At 54.8% G+C, this 18069-nt stretch overlaps 1 protein-coding gene across 3 annotated transcripts in view; it reads right to left on the bottom strand.

Moving 5' to 3' along the window:
- CPNE5 (copine 5) overlaps positions 1-18069 on the bottom strand; it is an 85919-nt gene that overhangs the window by 9889 nt on the left and 57961 nt on the right. For all 3 annotated transcript variants that reach the window (XM_046638752.1, XM_046638753.1, XM_046638751.1), the window contains 4 exons: positions 11882-11923; positions 9770-9845; positions 4128-4181; positions 856-917 (listed from right to left, as the gene is read on the bottom strand). In XM_046638752.1, the coding sequence (XP_046494708.1) occupies positions 856-917; positions 4128-4181; positions 9770-9845; positions 11882-11923 (234 nt within the window). The remainder of the gene's footprint in view (positions 1-855; positions 918-4127; positions 4182-9769; positions 9846-11881; positions 11924-18069) is intronic.

The following is an 18069-nucleotide window of genomic DNA, read 5'->3' as shown; positions in this document are numbered from 1 at the left end:
GGAGAACCGGGCATCCCAGCTTGGCTGGGATGAGTCTTTGGCAGCTGTCCTGCCTGCCTCCTCTTCAGACAGGTGTAGTCACTCACCTGCCTGCACCTGTGGGCTCTCGGCACCCACACCCTGAGCTGGCAGGGAGCGTGCTGGGCAGGACCTCAGCTCGGAGTCAGGCTCCCTTTCCACGGGCTGCTGGCTGGAGCCTCCAGGCTTCCCTGCCTGCCTTGGCCTGGACACCGACCCCTTGGGTTCTTTCTGCTCCTTAAACTTGTGTTTGACCACAAGCTGGCCCTAGGACCATCCCCTGGCTCATCCCCCAATCCCTCCTGCCCCTTTGGGTCCCTGATGACCCTGGGAAGGTTAATTACTGTCCCTCAGACAGAAAAGAGGTATCAAAAGCTCAGAGCAGGAAGGAAGCTTAGAATTTGCCTGACTCCAACCTCTTTATGTACAGAGGAGGAAGCTGATGCCCAGGGAGGGAAAGGGACATGCTCAAAGTAACCCAGCAAATTTACAGCAAAGAGGGGTCCAGAGACTGGGTTTTTTGGCTCCCTAGTCCAGGGCTCTTTCCACTCCCCTAAGCCCTTGATTCTCTTTGTGATGAAGTCCCTACCACCTCCAGGTCCCTTCTCTGCACGGGGCCCTGATATGACCCAGGCTGGCCTCTGTGGCTCAGGAGCGCCCTCTGCAGCCACTCAGGATCCAGGGCCACGCAGGGCTCTGGGCATCTGCTCAGAGTCCAGGGTCACAGGCTCCCGCCAGGGCTTCAGAGAGGCCAGGGTGGGGCCAGAGCTGCTGACGTCGACGTGTGGGACTCCTTCCCCCTCCCTGAGAAACCAGGCTGGCTGCGTCTCTTCTTACCCTCCTTTGATGTAGTCGAGAAAGGTGCACTCCGACTCCACCGCAAAGGAGAGCAGCGTGACCTTGAAAACAAGAGGGAGCTCTGTCAGTGGGGAACACAGGGTGGGGGAGAGGGTTCCTGACAGTTACACTCAGTGGGTGCCCGTTTTGCATACAGTGCCCACAACGACCCTATGAAGTACTGTTATTATCCCCATTTTATAGCCAAGGACACTGAGGCTCCAAGAGGTGCCCAAGGACCCTGCAACAACATGGCTGAGCGAGATGGGAGTCGGGTCCGTTTTACTCCGGAGCCTGCACTCTTGGCCTGATGCCAACTGCATCCCAGAAGGGCCCTGTCTCTGTCACTGGGGTTCACGGACTCAAGCCAAGGCACGAATTTCCCCTAAGTGGACACCGGCGTGGAGTGTGGAGGGCAAGGGGGTCTTCCTGACACAGGCCTAACAACCCACCGGTGCTGACAAGCTCCATGCTTCCATGTCCCGCTAACGATCCTGAAACGTGCCTCTCTGGTCTGCGCTTCTCGTCAGCCTTACTTATCCCACCTCATCCCTCTGGCGTCTCTGGATCTCTACCCTCTCAGACCCAAGACCCTCATGAGCAGCCTTTCCTTTCCCTGGAGGTAACTGACCAACTGGGACCCCCTCTCTCAAGCAGAGGCCTCTTGACCTGTGCCTCCTGGCGCTTCGGCATCAGCTTTGCCAAGATGGGCAGCTACCTGGCAGCTCGTTACAACAATGATTTAGAATCGTGGAGACGAGTGAAAGCCTGGTAGCCAAAATCAATAAAACGAGGCAAGATTGGGGCTGAAGACCCTTTACCTGTGTCAGAGAACTCCACTGTAGGATTTGGGGAGCCCCCCACGGGGGCAGATTCAGCCAGCTTCATTGACTCACCGGTAGGCTTGGTGAGGGCCTCTGCTTGACAAAGCTGATGAGCCATTAACCCGAATAATGGGAGGGTCTCTGAGTGCTGACTGGGCCTCAGAGACCCCCACCCACTGTGGACAAAGCCTCCTTCCTTTCGGAGCGGACTATGGCAGTGACCTCTGCCCTAATGGACCTTAGAATCCCTGGGGAGCTTTTAAAACATCTTACAGCCCAGGTAAGGACCCCAAACAATTCCATCAGAGTTTCTGGGGTAGGGCTCTGGCCCTGGGTCTTTTTTTAGCTCCTCACATGAGCCTAACCCACAGTCAGGGTTGAACCCCGCTCCAGGCCCTGGAATGAAGCCATTCCCTAACTTGCCTGACCATATGTATTCACTGAAGGACTTGCTACTCAAAGTATGGTCCCTGGACCAGCAGTATTGGCATCACCTCGATACTGGTTAGAGAGGCAGAAATGCAGATTCTTGGCATTTTAAGATGATCCCCAGCAGACTCTGCATAGAGTGAGTAAGGTATGAGAAGCACTCAACACAGATTCCTGGGCCCCAGCCTGGGCCTCCTAAAATGGACCCCCAGGGAACTGGCCTGGGCATCTGTATTTTAACAAGCATCCTGGACCCTGAGAGATTTTTTATGGTGAAGACTGGAAAGGAAAGTCAGGAGACCTGGGCCCAGTCCTGCTCTGTCCCTAACTCACTGTGACACCTGGGACAAATCACATCCCCTCTCTGGGCCTCTGCTTCTTTATCTCTAAAGTAAGAAAGCTGGATGAGATCAGTGATTTTCAAAACTTTTTTTTTTTTTTAGCTATACATCCAAGATTCCTCAGCTGGGAAAGGTGCTGCCTGCCCTGGGGCAGGAATGTGTGGGAGAGTTTCAGGGGTCTCGCAATGACTGGGGCTCTACTGGTAGCCATGGCTGAGGCCAGGGGGCTAAGCTCCCACGTTGTATGGGGAGGTCTTGCGAGACGAAGTTATCCTGCCCAAAACACCGACAGCTCGTCCGCTGAGAAACATTGCAGCTGTAGACAAAGGAAATACTACCCCAAGCCTCTCTGTGAAACAGTTACAGTCAGAGAAGTGGTGGTCAGCCGGCTCCGAATGAGCAGAGTCCTCCGCAGTTTACAGGCCTGCATCTTCCTGCACCTCCCATGTGTCCCTCACAGCCAGCCTGTGCAGTAAGCGGGGTAGGGATGACTTATCCACCCCATTTTACAGGTGGAGAAAATAACGTTCCTCAGAGGAACCCCAGAACTCCCTGACTACGACCTCTTCTGCGTCCAGAGTTGCCATCTGCCTGACTCAAATGACTAAGTTTGGCTGCGATAGCTGATGGGGCCATGGACTTGAAGGGACATGAAGGGTACAAACTTGGGTGTGTTTGCACTGCAAAGACATTAGCTTTTAGATTGTTCTATAAATGCACTGTGGGCTCCACCTCAGGGCCTTTGCACATGCTGATCCCTACAGCTAGAATTCTCTTTCCCCAGTATCCTCAGTACTTGCTCCCTCCCCTTCTTTCAATCTCTACTCAAATGTCACCTTCTCAGAGCAGCTTTCTTTGAACACTTTACATAAAATAGTAGTTTTGTCCCTGGCATTCCCTATCCCTTTATCTTGTTATACTTTTTCCCACAGCACTAATCACTGACACACACACGGGGATATGTGTGTATATGTATTTGTTCTCAGTCTCCCCTCACTAGAATATAAGCACTAGGAGGGCAGGGATTGGAGTCTGTCTTGTTCCCAGCTGTACCCCCTTGTGCCCAGAACAATGCCTGGCACATGGTAGTCCTCAGTAAATATTTATTAAATAAATGCATGAATGTCCTGAAGATCAGCCCCCAGAAGCCAGTGGGCCAGTGTGACCCCAGGATGGCCAAGGTTAAGTGGGGCAGTGCCTGCAGCCGCTGCCAGCTCTGAATCCAACTGCGGGGCTGACGGCCACCTCTCCTACCTTCTCCCTCTGTGACCCTGGGTGAGTCACTTCCCTACCTGCAGCCGTGGCTTCCTCTTTCACGACAAGGGTCTATCAGTTATCATCAATGTCCGCCTCTCAAGAGAACAACCTGTGAAAAGCACCTAATGGGAATTTCCCAGAGTAAGGGCCCCATAAATGCTACTCCTCTTCCTCTTCTTCCTGCAGGCAGTCCCCGTGGGAGCCTCTCTCGGGATTTCTCATTCTGTATCACAGTCTGCTGCACCGCCTCCACCATCTCCCCTCTGGGCTATTGCTCCATCGGCCCCACCCCTCCCCACCCCCAACCCGCTAGGTCTGGTTCCCATACTCTGCACACACAGATACCATGACTCCTGACACCAGACCTAGCTCGGGGCTCAGAACGTCTACACCAGGCGGCTGAGAGCGGGCGGCTACTCACTGTGCCAGAATTCACGTATTTCTTTTTCTTCATTTTCTTCTTCGGGTTTACCACCTGCAGGAAAAAAACAAGTAAGAAGGAGCCTTTCCAGGCAGGCAGGGCTGGGCCCCAGGGCTTCCATGGACCCCGGGCTGCGGCCTCAGCCCCTCCAAGCAGAGTGTGGGAGTGAAAACCGGGGGTCCAGGGGAGGAGGGTCCAGGGAGTGTTGTGAGAGACCGACACTTAGATTTATGCAACTGGGCTCCCCAGGTAGACCCAGTGTCCCACAACCAAACACACCTGGAATAATATTTATTTACCCTTCTTTCCCACTGCTCCTCCACGCACGCCCTCCACCCCATGCAACCAAAGGAGGCCCCGTCCATGCCTGCCCCTGTGGTTGGCTCAGGCTGCTTCCCTCACCCCAAATGCCCTCCCCTTCTCCCTCCACCAACTTCAACCCTCCCTGCTCTTCCTTTGAGACCCAGCCCTGGGGTTGCCCTGGGCCTTCGAGGTTCCCCTAAAACCACCACCACCGCTGCCCTTGCCCTGCAGTCAGAGCCTCCTTAACTGCCCTCCGCGTGCAAGCTTGCATTCCAAACCAGACCTGTCATCAGAGACTATCACAGGCCGAGGGATACAGTAGGTGTTGGCGGGCTGACACAGTGGGTTCAACTGGGGGCGATTTGTGCCTCCCCCCAAGAGACATTTGGTGATATCTGGAGACATTTTTGGTTGTCACAACTGGAGTGTAGGTAGAGGCAAGGGATGCGTGCACACAACACACAGGACAAGCCCCCACAACAGAGAATCAGCACATCCATGACGTCCCCAGTGCCGAGGCTGAGAAGCCTGGGCTGGCTGAGGGGCCCACCTCGCCCTGTGCTCCTCCGTGGTCTTTCCCAAGCACTGTATTTGTACTCTCATGGGAGCCTCACCAGCTCTTTTGTTTTTCACTTGGGAAGTCTAGGCCCAGCCTTTCCCTAATCTCCCATCAAACAAAGCAAGGCGGTTTTCACACCGGCTCTGCTGGCTGGCTGTAGGTTTCTGGTGAACTCATTTCCCCTCTCCCCTATCTCCTGTTCTTCCAGCAGGGGCAGCCAGCTGCATCTTTAGCAGAGTCTCTTCTGTCTGGATGAGTACTGATAGCCACTTCTGGAGATAAGGAAGGAAGGCACAGAAACACCAAGGGATTTGCCGAAGGTCACATAGCTGGTCTGGGTAGTGACAGAATTAGAAACCAAGTTCCTGCCTGCAGGCCAATGTTGCATACATGACAGCCACCTTGATGACAAACACAAACACATTCCTTCACAAATATTCAGAGGGTGGGGATGGAGGTACCAGTTCCTTTCCTCTAGATTCTTCACTCCAGGTGGAGAAAGAAGATATGTCCTCAGGTGATAGGTGACAAGAGCTACCGAAAAAGGGGAGTCAGAAACCTGAAGGGAGTTGGAGGAATAAGGACCCTTCCTGGGGGAGCATCAGTAAAGGGTCCCTGAAGCAGGCAGTATGGAAGGCGGCCACCAAGGGACAGGGAGGATTTGGGCACAGAGAGATGGAGAGAGGGCGTGGGGGTCAGGAGGAGCACAGGGTTGGGGTCTAGTCTGACCGCAGGACACAGGGTGGAGGAGTAAATTGGGCTGGATGGGAGAGAGCTAAGGATGCTAAGTTAAATGTCTGAACAGCAGCCAGCAGAGAACTCTGATGCCCTCTAGGCCAGTAGGAGACAAGATCACAGCAGGCTCTGAGATGCTGGGACCTGGTGTAGGGGAGTCCAAGGGGAGAAGGAGGGACATCTAGGGAGATGTTTGCCTGGTTCTGCCACCTAATAGCTGTGTGACCTTACGCAAGTTTCTTAACCTCCCTGTGCCTCAGTTTCCTTATCAGTAAAATGGGACTAAAAAGTACCTACGTCATAGAAAGATATGGGGATTAAATGGGTCAATACAAGTAAGTGTTTAGGACAGGGTCTGCAATGTAGTAAGTACTATGTAAGCATTAGCTGCTACTATTTTTTATTACTACTACCACCACCACCACTCCAGGTGAGAGGTGATGAGGGCCTTGGGGGTGTTGGAACAGGTACCGAGCTATGGCAAAACAGCACTGTCAAGAAGTGACCACAGATCTTGGGCCCGGGTTTAGCTGTGGGGCCAGGGGCGAGCAGGGAGACAGAGAAGGAAGGAAGAGCTGGATATGGGGCATGGGTGGGAAGTTCAGGTAGGAGAGCTGGCAAGCTGTGCAGGTGGAAATTGAGAGGCTGGGGAGAGAAGCCCAGAACAGCCTCGCAGCCTCCACAGGTACGAAGGCCACCCAGACGATGTGGTGCTCACAGACACGTTCCTGGGCAAACGGCTTACTAGGCATTTCAGTATCCTGTTGACATGGGGGCACGGTTGCAGCTCCAATGCTGCACTGTGCCTCAGTTTCCCAATCTGTCCCATGAGGGCATGGAACTTTTAGAACTGAGTGCATCTCAAACTTTTATTCCAGAGTCGCCCTCCCAGCTGAGGAGAACAAACACAGACTCCCAGGAGGCTGGGCGTCACCCGAAGACGGGGCCACAAGCACATTTCTTTGAAGTCTTCTGTATTATCTTTAAATTAGTCCGTATTCCACATTTTCACTCTCTAATTATAACTGTTTTAATATTAAAGCAATGTTTTGTTCTCAGATCTTCATGTGAAGTGGGCACTGAAGAAGCACCCTGTTTATTCTGAGGTTTCCTGCGCTCCCCAGCACACCCGCCCACCCCTGGCCCAGCCTCTCCAGCCCTAAGGGGCAGCACCCGAAATTCCATGCAGGGGACCATCGCCCCCTAGGGGCCAGGCCAGGACTCTCCCAACTCCCGGGCTGGAGTTGTCTCTCCTAAGCCTTCTCCTCTCCCTCTCCTCACATCCCCAGGGTCCCTAAGGCCCCCAGGGCAGGTCTGGGGTCTGCCCTCCTACGCAAGGGGGCACTGAGTGGCTCCCAGGGGCCAGGAGCTGTGTGGCTCTGGTGATACATCAGCAAGTGAGACAACGTCCCTACCCTTGAGGACCTCATGGTCTTTGAGAGGGTAGGAAGTATGATAAACAGGTAATAACCGCAGGAGTGGGGAGGCAGGAGCACTAAGGAGAGGCATCTACTTCTACCTTTGGGGTGGAGTGGGTGAGCAGGCAGAGAAGGCTTCCTGGAGGAGGCACATCCAAAGGGAGCCTCCAAGGATCAACAGGCCCAATCAGGTGAAGAAGAGCGAAGGGAGCCCCAGGGGAGGCACTGGCGTGAAGGAAGGCACAGAAGCTGAGCCAGCGTGGAGCTTCAGAGAGCTTCAGATGGCGTGATGGGGCTGAAAGCTGGGTGGGCAGAGGGAAGGGGCCGGGACCAGACCCTAAGGGCCTCCTAGGGGTGGATGTGTGCATCCGCCTCTATACACCCACCAAGTGCACACAGATAGCAGGTCGCTGGGCATGGTACCCATGTGAAGAGTAAAGAGTACCTGGTAAAGGGCCCTCTAGGATCTAAGCCGGGTGGGGGCTCTTTCTGAATCTCGTACTCCCTCCCCTGTGTGAACCAGGCGGAGGCCAGGGGTGGGATGCACAGCTGGGTTTTAAGCAGGGCAGCGATGTGGTCGGATTACCATTTTGGAGGAGCTCTCGGGTTACTGAGTGGAGGACCGAAGGAGGCGGGAAGGTCATTAGGGGGCTGTTGCAAAGCCCCACACTGGAGATGATGTCGTGGGGGTGGACGGGAGTGAAGGGAACAGAGGTCAGAATATTTAGCTTGTAGAAGGAGTGGGGTGCAGTTGTGGCCTGGAGGTGGGGCGAGGGGCAGGAGGTGTCAAGGATGACTCCCTAGGTGCTGTGGCCCCTGATGACAGCACAGGGATGAAGCCAGCTGGCCAGGGGGAGGGGAGGGCTGGGGGAGACTTCAGCCAATGCATTCAGCTGGGAAGGCTGAGTCTGAGGAGGAGCCAACACACGCTGGACATTGAGTTGGACACCTAGGGGATGCCAGACCCGAGATGAGGGTCTTCCGTGGCAGAAGCCTGTTCTCTCTTCAGGCAGTTCAGACTCTAGAAAGGGCTTCCCCAGCCAAAACCCACCTCCCAGTGACAACTCCCAAGGTGCAAGGCCTGCCCCCTGGGCTGCCAGCGTTTAATTCCTTTTCCACCTGATGGCATTTCCATCAGAGTGCTTCTGCTTCCCAGCACTGCGGTTTCTCTGAGCGATTGCAAGGGAGCAGGGATGGAGGACCAGAAAACAAGTCAGCCAACCTTTCCTGCTTTTAGCCTGAGAGATCGTGGCCTCTTCTGAGCCTGTCAAGCACCCTTAGAAGCCAGACTCCAGGAGATTCATTTCCCTACAAATCTCCTTAAAGGAGGCCAGAAAAAGATGGAAGCTGTTTCTCTCTGCCTGTGGCAGGGGACAAAGACAGCCCTTCCTTTGTTGATGCAGAAAACGAAGCAGTTAACTCTGAGGATAACAGCCCTTTCAAAGAAATTCGCCCACGCTCCATCCTCACGACAGCCTCGTTCAACTGAATTCCGTGTGTGGATGTATCATAAACACCCACTGTGTGCCCAGCGGTGCCCAGGCCAACGTGAAGGGGGGCAACAGAAGGGGTGTCCCCTTGCCTGCCCTTGGGGAGCTTCAGTCTAGCTGGGACACGAGACCTGCCCACAGGGAACAGAGATGCAGGGGGAGGGAGTGGAAGTATGGACGGATTCCGATTCAGTGATGGGAGTCAAAGCCAGCTCTTCAACTTCACTAGCTGCGTGGCTGCTCACATGAGCATAGAGCCAGTTTTAGGATGGTTGTGAAATGTAAATCTTCTAGCACACAGGCGCTCAACAGATGATACTAGAAGACAGCACTGACATAATGCTTGCTAGGGCCCGGGCATTGTTCTAGTAACTGGTTTAATTTTCAGCGTGCATGGCACAGAGTGGTTCAGAAACTTAGCCGAGGCCACATGGCTAGGAGGTGGGAGAGTCAGGATATGAAACAAGCAGTTATTAGGGTTGTGAGAATCTGCACTTAAGTGAGTCTGGCACGAACTGTGCTGCCCATGAGGTTTAGAAGAGGGAGATAGTGCAGGTGGCCAGCGTGGCTGGGAGGGCGCCCAGAGGAGAAGGACCTGAGCGAGGTCTGGAAGGTAGGAGGGCCTCCCAGGAGGGAGAGCACATGCAGGTTCAGCGGCAGAAACTGTCCTTTGAGGGCAAACTTTATCTCCAGAGAGATTGGGTGCCTTGTCCAAGGCTCCCCAGGTCTAGATCGGGGTATCCCCACTCCTGTTCCTCTCTTTCCTTCCGGAAAAGACAAGGTATGCAGCAGGCCCTGAAACTGTTCTGATTGGAGGCAGAGGGTCACCCTGAACTCAGGACCTCCCGATGCTGTCGCCCGCCTTCTGCTCCACCCCAGCTTCCATCCCCCACCCTGTTGGAGGAGCTCTTTCGGGGGGCACTGTAACTCAGTGATTCAGAGTCGGGTGAGCCCAGGTTTTGTCTTCGGCAAGTCCCCTAACTTCTCTGAGACTCAGTCTCCCTAACTGTGGAATGGGACAGTAACGCCCACCTCACAGGAGAGCACGCAAAAACTCCAGCCTGTGGCTCACTGTAGTCCTCAGTGACTGGAGGTCTGTATCATCAGAGCAAACCCGACTTCTGGCGTCTGCCTCACCTCGTAGATGTTGAATTGGCTCTGCCCGCGGGCCAGCTCCCGGTAGCTGGTGGTAAACTCCCCGATGAAGTCATGGCTGCAAGAGAAGGCTGCTGCTGAGACCACGAGGCCCAGGCCCTGCGCCACCTCTGCCCATCCCCCCACCTGTCACATCCCTTCCTCTGGTTCCCAATTCTGCCCGGGCCACTGCTCCAGCGGCACAGGCCAACAGAGAGGCTGGGTCCCTCGGAAGAGTCCAGTGTCACCCATGGAGCACGAAACCCAGTAGTCACCTAGCAAAGAGCTGGGCCCTGGTGAATGGGACCCACTTCCACTTAGATTCTTGTTTGAACAAACCAGCAATAAAAGGTATTTTGGGGACAACTGGGGAAATCTGAATATGAAACGAATATTAGATGGTATTCAAGAATTGTTGTTCAGTGTGTCAGGTGTGATGATGGCATTCATAGTTATGTAGGAAAATGCCCTTATTTTTCAGACATTCTCAATGATATTTAGAGGTAAAAGTGCCATGATGTCTGTAATTTAAATTACATCAGTGAAACATAGATAAAGCAAATATGGCAACGTGTAACACTTGTGAAATTCAGGTGCTAGGCTTAAAAGCGTTCATTAAACTCTTCTCTCTACTTTTCTGTGTATTTGACATTTTTCCAATAACATTTTGGAAAAAACAATTAGCACTATGTCCGTCCAGGTAGGTGGAGGTGTCCACACCTTCTGGGGCTCTGCCCCTACAAGTGCGTGTTTAAGTGCAGCAAAACCTTGTATGAAGCAGAACTCCCGTCTCCCCTGTGGGTCGGGGAGGCCCCACCCACTGTCACTGTCCCTGGTGGAGGACCATGGGCAATGTGCTAGTCTGGGGTGCCTGCTGGAGAGTGATGCTCAGGAGGTGTCCCCGGGGCCTTGGCCCTCCTTGAGCCCACATGGTATGTGGACTACATATTTACAGCTCTCAGCATTCAGATGATGAGCTCCTTGATGGTGGGACCCAATGGCGTCTGGTGGCTGTCCCCAGTTTTCCCTGGTAAAGAAGTATAGGGAACTCCAGGGTAAGATGAGGCAAATCATGGGAGGAAACAGGAAGCTGATGTGCCTCTAATGTGGTTAAAGAGGAGCAGAGAGAGGGACAGAGTGAGTTAAGAGAGGTAGTGCTGGCACTGGGGTGTCTGTATAGGAAGGTCTCAGCATGGAAGGGGCTCGGGCTAACTTACAGTGGTGTTTGCACAGCCCTTTACACTATCCCCTGTCCGCTCACAGACTTGAGAGGTACCAATGGGGATTGTGGGACTTAAAGCCCCTCTATGACACCCACTGTGGTGCCGCAGGATGGAGGGTCACAGAAGTCAGGATGACATATTTGCATTTGGTTCAACAGACAAGTAGGAGCTAGTGAGGGTTCTGCACTAAAGCTGTGAGAGGCCTGTTCTTGTCCTGGTCTCTGAACTCCCAGCTACACAGGCTCCTGGGGGCACTTTGATCTGCAGAAGGGGAAGGCACTGGCCTCTCAAAGACCCCGAACGGGATCTGCCGTCCCACCGGCCAGGCTGGCCCTGCCTCATGGCTTCTGAGTACGTTTGTGCGCATCAAAGCTGACCATTCCCATAGCCCACCCCCTCAGGCCCTGCTCCCTGCAAACAGCTCCTCTCATGAGCTGAGGCCCTCCCCGCGAGATTGTGGGGAGTCTCTGAGCGCTGAGCTCACCTTCTGCACCTCGGTCACCCCACGATGCTTAGCCTCACACAGAGAACGTGTCCAGGAATGCTCAGGGGGTCACTAGGGTCTGTACCTTAGAACATGCACATTTCAGAAAATCCTAAATTCTCCAAGATGTGGGGAGATTTGGGGCCCTGGCTGGCTGCTAGGCAGCTATTTGAGGAAAAGAGGCCTCTTGGGCCCCTCGCATCTCATCCTGCAGGATAGAGGTCCTCTGGTGTCTCAGTGGAGTTGGGCAGGGACGAGCCACTGGGGCAGTGGACCTCCCACAGGAAACCCAGGCCCCATCACCCCCGGAGCTGCCATGGGTGGAGGCCTGGGCACAGCTCTCCCCAGGTGGCTCCCCACAGTGGCTGCCCCCATCCCTGCTCACCTTCTGCCCTTCTGCCGGCTTACCTGCCATCTCGATCCCAGTCATACACCTCCACCTTGATAGTCCTGTAAAGCAAAGGGCCCATGGTGGGACAGGCTTGACCCAGCACCCACGTGGCCTGAGGACGGGGGTCCTTCTCATGCTCCTGGGCCAGAAGGGGATGCAGGGACACCCACTAGGCTCCAGGGCCCTCGGTGGAGAGGAAGCAGCCCAAGAGACAAAGGAACTATCTTGAGGCCTTTTAGCAAAGGTCTTAGGGACAGAGGCACCCCCAGAGATGTGAAGGGGCTTCCCCAGATTTCAGGGAGGATGTGGAAAAACAGCCTCAGACTTCAGTTCACCCCACCTTCTCCTTGGCCACCCCAGATGGGGCACTGGTCCCAGCCAGAGTGAGAATTTATCAGGGATGGGGCCATCGCAGTGGGGGTGGCACCCCCGGATCTCAGGCCTAAGCAGGGTGGGCTCTCCTGGGGAGGGGTAACAAGACTGTGTGGTGGGAGGCTGGGTTCTGAGGAGTCTGAGTGGTGGGGAGCCAGCCCTCCCCATCAGGGATGGGCCCAGGGGCCCTGGCTCGGGGATGGCCTGCTGAGCTTTTCCATGCCATGACTGGCTCCTGAGTGAGGGTGTAATTATCTTCACATCTTAGCCTGGCTGCTTTAATTAGTTTGTTTTGACTCCTGTGCATGGGGCTGGGCTTTGGGAGCCCGTTTTATTTTTAGCCCGTTTCCATGGCAACGGGCTAGCGGACCAGAGGCGGAGAGGAGGGAGGTGGAGGGTTGCGGGTTAACCCTTGGTGCCAGTGGTCCTCCAGGGATGCCCAGGGACGGGGCAGCTGCCAGGGTCCCACTGCAGGGTCAGGGTCTGGGGAGGCGGGAGAGGCATGGGGAGTGGGGGTCTCCGGCCTTCAGTTCTAAATGGGGCACACAGAGCCGGCTGCATGGGCCTGTCTGCTAGTAACATCTCTTCATCTCGCCCATGGCCAGCCAAGGCCTATCTCCTCGGGTCTGCGAGGAGTCAGCCTTCAGGTTCCAGAGCCCCAGAAGGAGGCGCTGTCTCCCTTCAGCTGAGCCTCCGCGGGGCTTGGGGGCAGGGTGCAGAAACTGCTCTTGAACGAAGGAATGCCTGGTAGGCTGTGCGCTGACTGGATTTTTGTTACCAAAATGTAAAATGGGGTGGGCATAGAAGCGCACCATTTAAAGGAGTCCTTTAAATTCTTGTTAAAAAAACCCAAAACACGATGTCTCTCTGTGGTGAATTATTGTGGAAAGAAAAAAATATCTAGGCCCCCGACGGTGGGCTGGTGAGCTGGAAAGAGGCTGGAGTGTGGACTTGGACGCTGGGCCCCTAGCTGTGGGACTTGGAGATGTCATTTAACCTCCCCGAGCCACAAACCATCATTTTAAAGTAGGGATAATGAGAGTCTTGCAGAATAGCTGCAAAGACCAGTTGCTAAACCCCCCTGGCATGCGGGTGGGTCTCTATAAAAATGCCTCTTTCTCTCCACTTTAGCATTTGGCCACACTGGATAGTTTTTTATGAAATTTACTTAAATCAGGGACAGTGTGCCCAGGTTGCAACCGCAACTTTCGATTCCTAGAATGACAAGGCTGGAAGTGACCCGAATGGCATCTGAGCCTGGCCGCCTGGCAGATCATCAGGGAGCTTTTTGGACACAGAGGCGCCCATGCCCGGTTCTTGGCAGCTCCGGCAGGGCCCAGATCTTAGTTTAAAGGCTTCCCCAGTGGTTCTGCTGTGCATGCTCTGGAGTGTGACCTCCAGCCCCTTCATTTTCAGATGGGGAAACTGAGCCCTAAGGGCACCCAGTGACTTGCCCAGGACCACATAGCTGGTGAGGGTCTGAGCCAGGACTCTGCCCCACAGTGCTGACGTCTCCCAGTCCTTCCCCTAGAGCCCTCCAGCTCTGCGGGGGACCTTCAAAGACCCAGCAAGGAGTGCTTCTCCTTGGACCACCAACACCAGCCTCAGGCGACTAGAACAGCGACAGCCACATGCCCAGAGGCTGCAGGAGGACCCCAGTCAGAGTCACAAGCCTTGGACACCCAAAAAACTCACTGGGGAGATTTTTTAAAAATCCCACTGCCAGAGGGCCTGATTTAATGGGTCTGGATAGGACTCGGGCACGTTTGTTTCGAAAAGTCCCCTGGCTGATTCCCATGTGCAGCCAGAGCCAATGATCTCTCTCGACGAGAGCACTGGTTTTCAAACTTGGTTGCACACTGGATCCCCTGGGAGCTTTAGCAATCCTGATGCCTATGCCTCACCCCCAAATTCAGAATCAGTTGATCTGGGGTGCAGCCTGGGCAGGGGAATTGTCAAAAGTTCCTCAGGGGATTGGAACTTGCAGCTGAGGTTGAGACACAGAGTATGAGATTCCTATGCAAATGCAGCCCAGCAATCAAGGCTCCAGGATGGCTGTAGCCTGGGGGTTCGATTAGCTCGGAGGCTGCAACCTCCAGCCTGGGGGAGAAGGAGGTGAGAGAAACAGTGTCCAGAGACAAGAGAAGTCAGTGGCAGAAGCCAGACACAACTCTGACTACTCTGTTGACGGTCTGTCGCTGTCCAGCCCTCGCTGGGCTGCCCCAGGCCACCTTGCGGCGACTTGTGGGCTTCAGGCCTGCTCCCAACCCCTTAGCACAGGCACAACAAAGGCTCGTGTCAGACCGACTGTGACTTCTGGGGACAGCACCCAAGAGAAGGGGCTCCTGGGGGTGGGACAGTAATGGGGCCTCTGTTGCCCACAAAATGAGCATCTTATTTGTCATAAAAAGGCTCAGAACATGGAGCCCCTAATCTGGGAGGCAGTGAGCTGGACAGGGACGACCGCAGGCTCCGGGGCAGGCACCCTGGGTGGCAATCCCAGCTCTTCCTGGTTCTGGTCATGTGGGCCTGTGCAACTGGCTTGACCTTCAGAGACTCTGTTTACGCCTCTGTGAAATGGGACAATCATACCCACATTGGGGTGGCTGTGAGGAGTCCACTACATCATTCACACCGTTAGCGTTGGACACGTGTTGTTCTGTTCCATCTAAAATACTCAAGCCTTTTTTCCGAGCTCCTGTCCCCCAGACAATTCCCATTCACCATGAAAATGTCAGCTCCACGAGGCCAGGGATTTTTGTTTTGTTCACTGCTGTATCTTCAGCCTCCAGAACAGTCCCTAGCATATATTCGGTACCATAAATATTATTATTAAATATCTGTGGCTGACTAAGATCTCCTGACAGCTTTGCAAAGTGGGCCACACAGTAACAACGCCCTCCTCCTTCCATGAAATCACAAAGGGAGGCCCAGAGTGTGTGGCTTTCCCCAAATCACATATGTGGTTGCTAACCACAGGAGGCCTCGGGGCCGGGAGCATGTCCTGTGGGTCTCTGGACACCTGGGGCCAGAGTGACAGAGCCGGGTGTGTGTGAGCCTCCGCAGGCCAGCAGTATGAGGGGTGGGGGCAGAGACGCCGGGCTTCCCTCCCAGCACACCAAGCCGCTCTATCTATAGTCCACTCCGAGCCAAACTGCAGGTCAGCCTCCTAACGGGCCTCTCCAGGGTGGGAGAAGGCACATTTCCCTGCTGCTTACAAGTCCCTGGGGCTCACAGGCCCTGAGGGATTCACCCTAAACTGACTGAGTCAGTCCAACACTCCAAGAGCTTCAGGAGGAAGAAGAGAGCCAGGCCTCTGTGGGGCAGGCAGTGAGCCTGGAGGGCATGAGCACCATGCAACCCTGTGCAGTGACTTTGCCTCCTGTCTGAGGACAGCATCTGCATGTGTGAGCTGAGTGTGATAAGAAACTCCTAAACTGGCCTGGCCCCTCCCATGTGGGGGCGTTCAAAGGAGAAGCACCTGGTTCATCCAGGGGGCCAGAAGTGTGAGGTTTCCGTGATATGAGAGTCCCCAGCTCCGGGAATCCGCTCCCCTCTGCAGGGGAGGACCCAGTACCCTGACCGCCCTCTTCAAATCCACTCAGTCAACACAAGGGGTGAGTGACAGCAGCCCAACCCAGGCGCATCTGGCTTAACAGGGACAAATCCTCAAGTCACAGAATGTTCAAGGAGAGAGCAGGGGGACTTTGGTGGGGAACTGCTTCCTGTCATCACCCCACTTCACCCCATGGGAGGCCTGGACTGGCTCTGACCCTGATGCCATTTCCTCTGACTCCAGCTCTGCTCAGCTGGGTTGCTTGGGTTTGGTCTCGTGTGGACTGGAGACACACCAAAGGCCAGGGCACCTCAAAGTAGAGGGTCAGCCCAGAGGCGAATTCTGGACAAGGGAAATGTACCCTCTCCTTGCCCTGGCAAGTCACATAGTCTCCAGTCCTCTATTCCCCGATCTGTGAAATGGGCATGTCACTTGCACCCACCTTCTAGGGTTATTGCGACATTTAAATTCACAAAATAAGATAATGTATTTAAACCAATTAGGACACAATTTGGCCCATGTCCTAAAGACTCGGTAATCTTTAACCGGTTTCCACTCATCATTCCAGGAAAACTGCCCTTTCTCAGCAGATCCCTGGTTCTCACCCTCCGGCCCTCTTTTTCACAACACTAGTTGATACTTGTTTGAATTCTCCTCTCTCAGCTCCCTGACCACGCCCCCTCCTCTTTCTCTCAGCTCTCTCTCTCACCATCTCCTCTTCTTTCTCCTGCTCCTGACCTGTGGCATCTCCCACAAGGCCCCGGGCACCTGACCTCTGCTGACCCCCCCACCACCATCCTGGGGACTCCCGGACCTCCGTTCTCCTCTCCCCTTAGCAGAGCACTGCTGTGCCTGTCCCACGGCCACCTACTCTGGCTCCCTGTCACATTTCCCGTTTCTGTTGGTGGGACCATCTTCTCTTGCCCCCCAGGCTCCAAACCCTAATGCTCTGTCTCTTTCACTCCCATATCCAGCTGTTAAGACCTTTTGAGTTTTCCTTCCACCTCCAATCCCAAAGCAGACCTGGCCGGCCCCTGAGCAAGGCTCTCAGAGTCTTCCTCCAAATGCACCCCACTCACACCACGTCTTGGCCAGCTGGCAGCAGAGCGGTGGGTTAAAAACACAGATTCTAGAGCCAGCCTGCCTGGGTCCAATCCCGGTTCTGCCACTGACTGGCAGTCAGACCCTGGGTGTGTCACTTAACCTCTCTGGGTCTCAGCTTCCTGCCTTGTAAAACGTGGATGGTATTAGTGCCTTTTTCAGAGGAGGTACTAATTGTTGTGAGGATTAATTAGTTCGCATGCATAATACCACGGAAGTGCTACTGGACCTTTGCCATTATTATAATTACCTGTCTGTCCCCTGCCCTGGCCTAGAAGAAACCTAAGAGGGAGGCTTGCCGTGATAGTTCAGTACCGCCACAGCACCCAACACGGTGCTCGGTGCCTGGCTGGCTTGGAAGACACGGCTGCTGGATTCAACCGAATAATTTCTGTGAGGCTTCAAGAGGTGCCTCGGAAGAGAGGAAACGTGGCCTCGTTTTCCTGCACAAGGCCCTCCCTCTCCTGCCCGAGAGGCCTCCCAGACAGTGGCCCCTCTGAGTGGCTGCTGGGTATGTGGGTTACCCTAGGGCTCGGCGGTGGGGAGGCCGCTCGCTTCACAGGCCCTTTGCGTGACATGCCTCGCCCCCTCCATTAATTCTGCTGTCAGTCAGTCACGGGCAATCTGTTCCTGGCTGTGGAGAAGAGCCTGAGCTGCCCAGCCATCCTGGAGGGCGACCGGGCTGGGGCTCAGTCTGGGAGGGGGAGATGCGAGCCTCCTGGGCCCTCCCCACGACCTGCACCCTTCCATCACACCCTCACCTCCTCCAATGGCTGAACAGTGAGCCCAGACCACAGGGCCTGGCTGCCTTCCTTGCCATCCCTGAAAAGGCTGGGTTCTGAGGTGCTGGGATCCTAGGGTTGAGGGTTGTGGGGGGTCAGCTGCACCCCCAACAACCTCTGGGCAGTGGGGCTAGAGATTCCAATTCCTTCCACCCTGTGAGACTTGAATTGCCATGCTCTCACATCCCCAACCTTGAATTTTCCCTCCCTTTTTCTCCATATCTCTCCATTCCAATCATTATTACCATGCCCCTGTCTCCAGCAACTGCCCCCCACCCCGACCTTCCAGCCTTCCCTGAGCCCCCTTTAGACTGTACTGCTCCCCACAGACAGTCCTCGCATTCCCCACCACTCTAGGAGCCCCAGGACCCAGCCAGATATGTAACAGGTTCGT

This window comes from Equus quagga, chromosome 15 (assembly GCF_021613505.1).
Source record: "Equus quagga isolate Etosha38 chromosome 15, UCLA_HA_Equagga_1.0, whole genome shotgun sequence".
Classification (NCBI taxonomy): Eukaryota; Metazoa; Chordata; class Mammalia; order Perissodactyla; family Equidae; genus Equus; species Equus quagga.
This window is presented reverse-complemented; position numbering and strand designations above follow the sequence as displayed.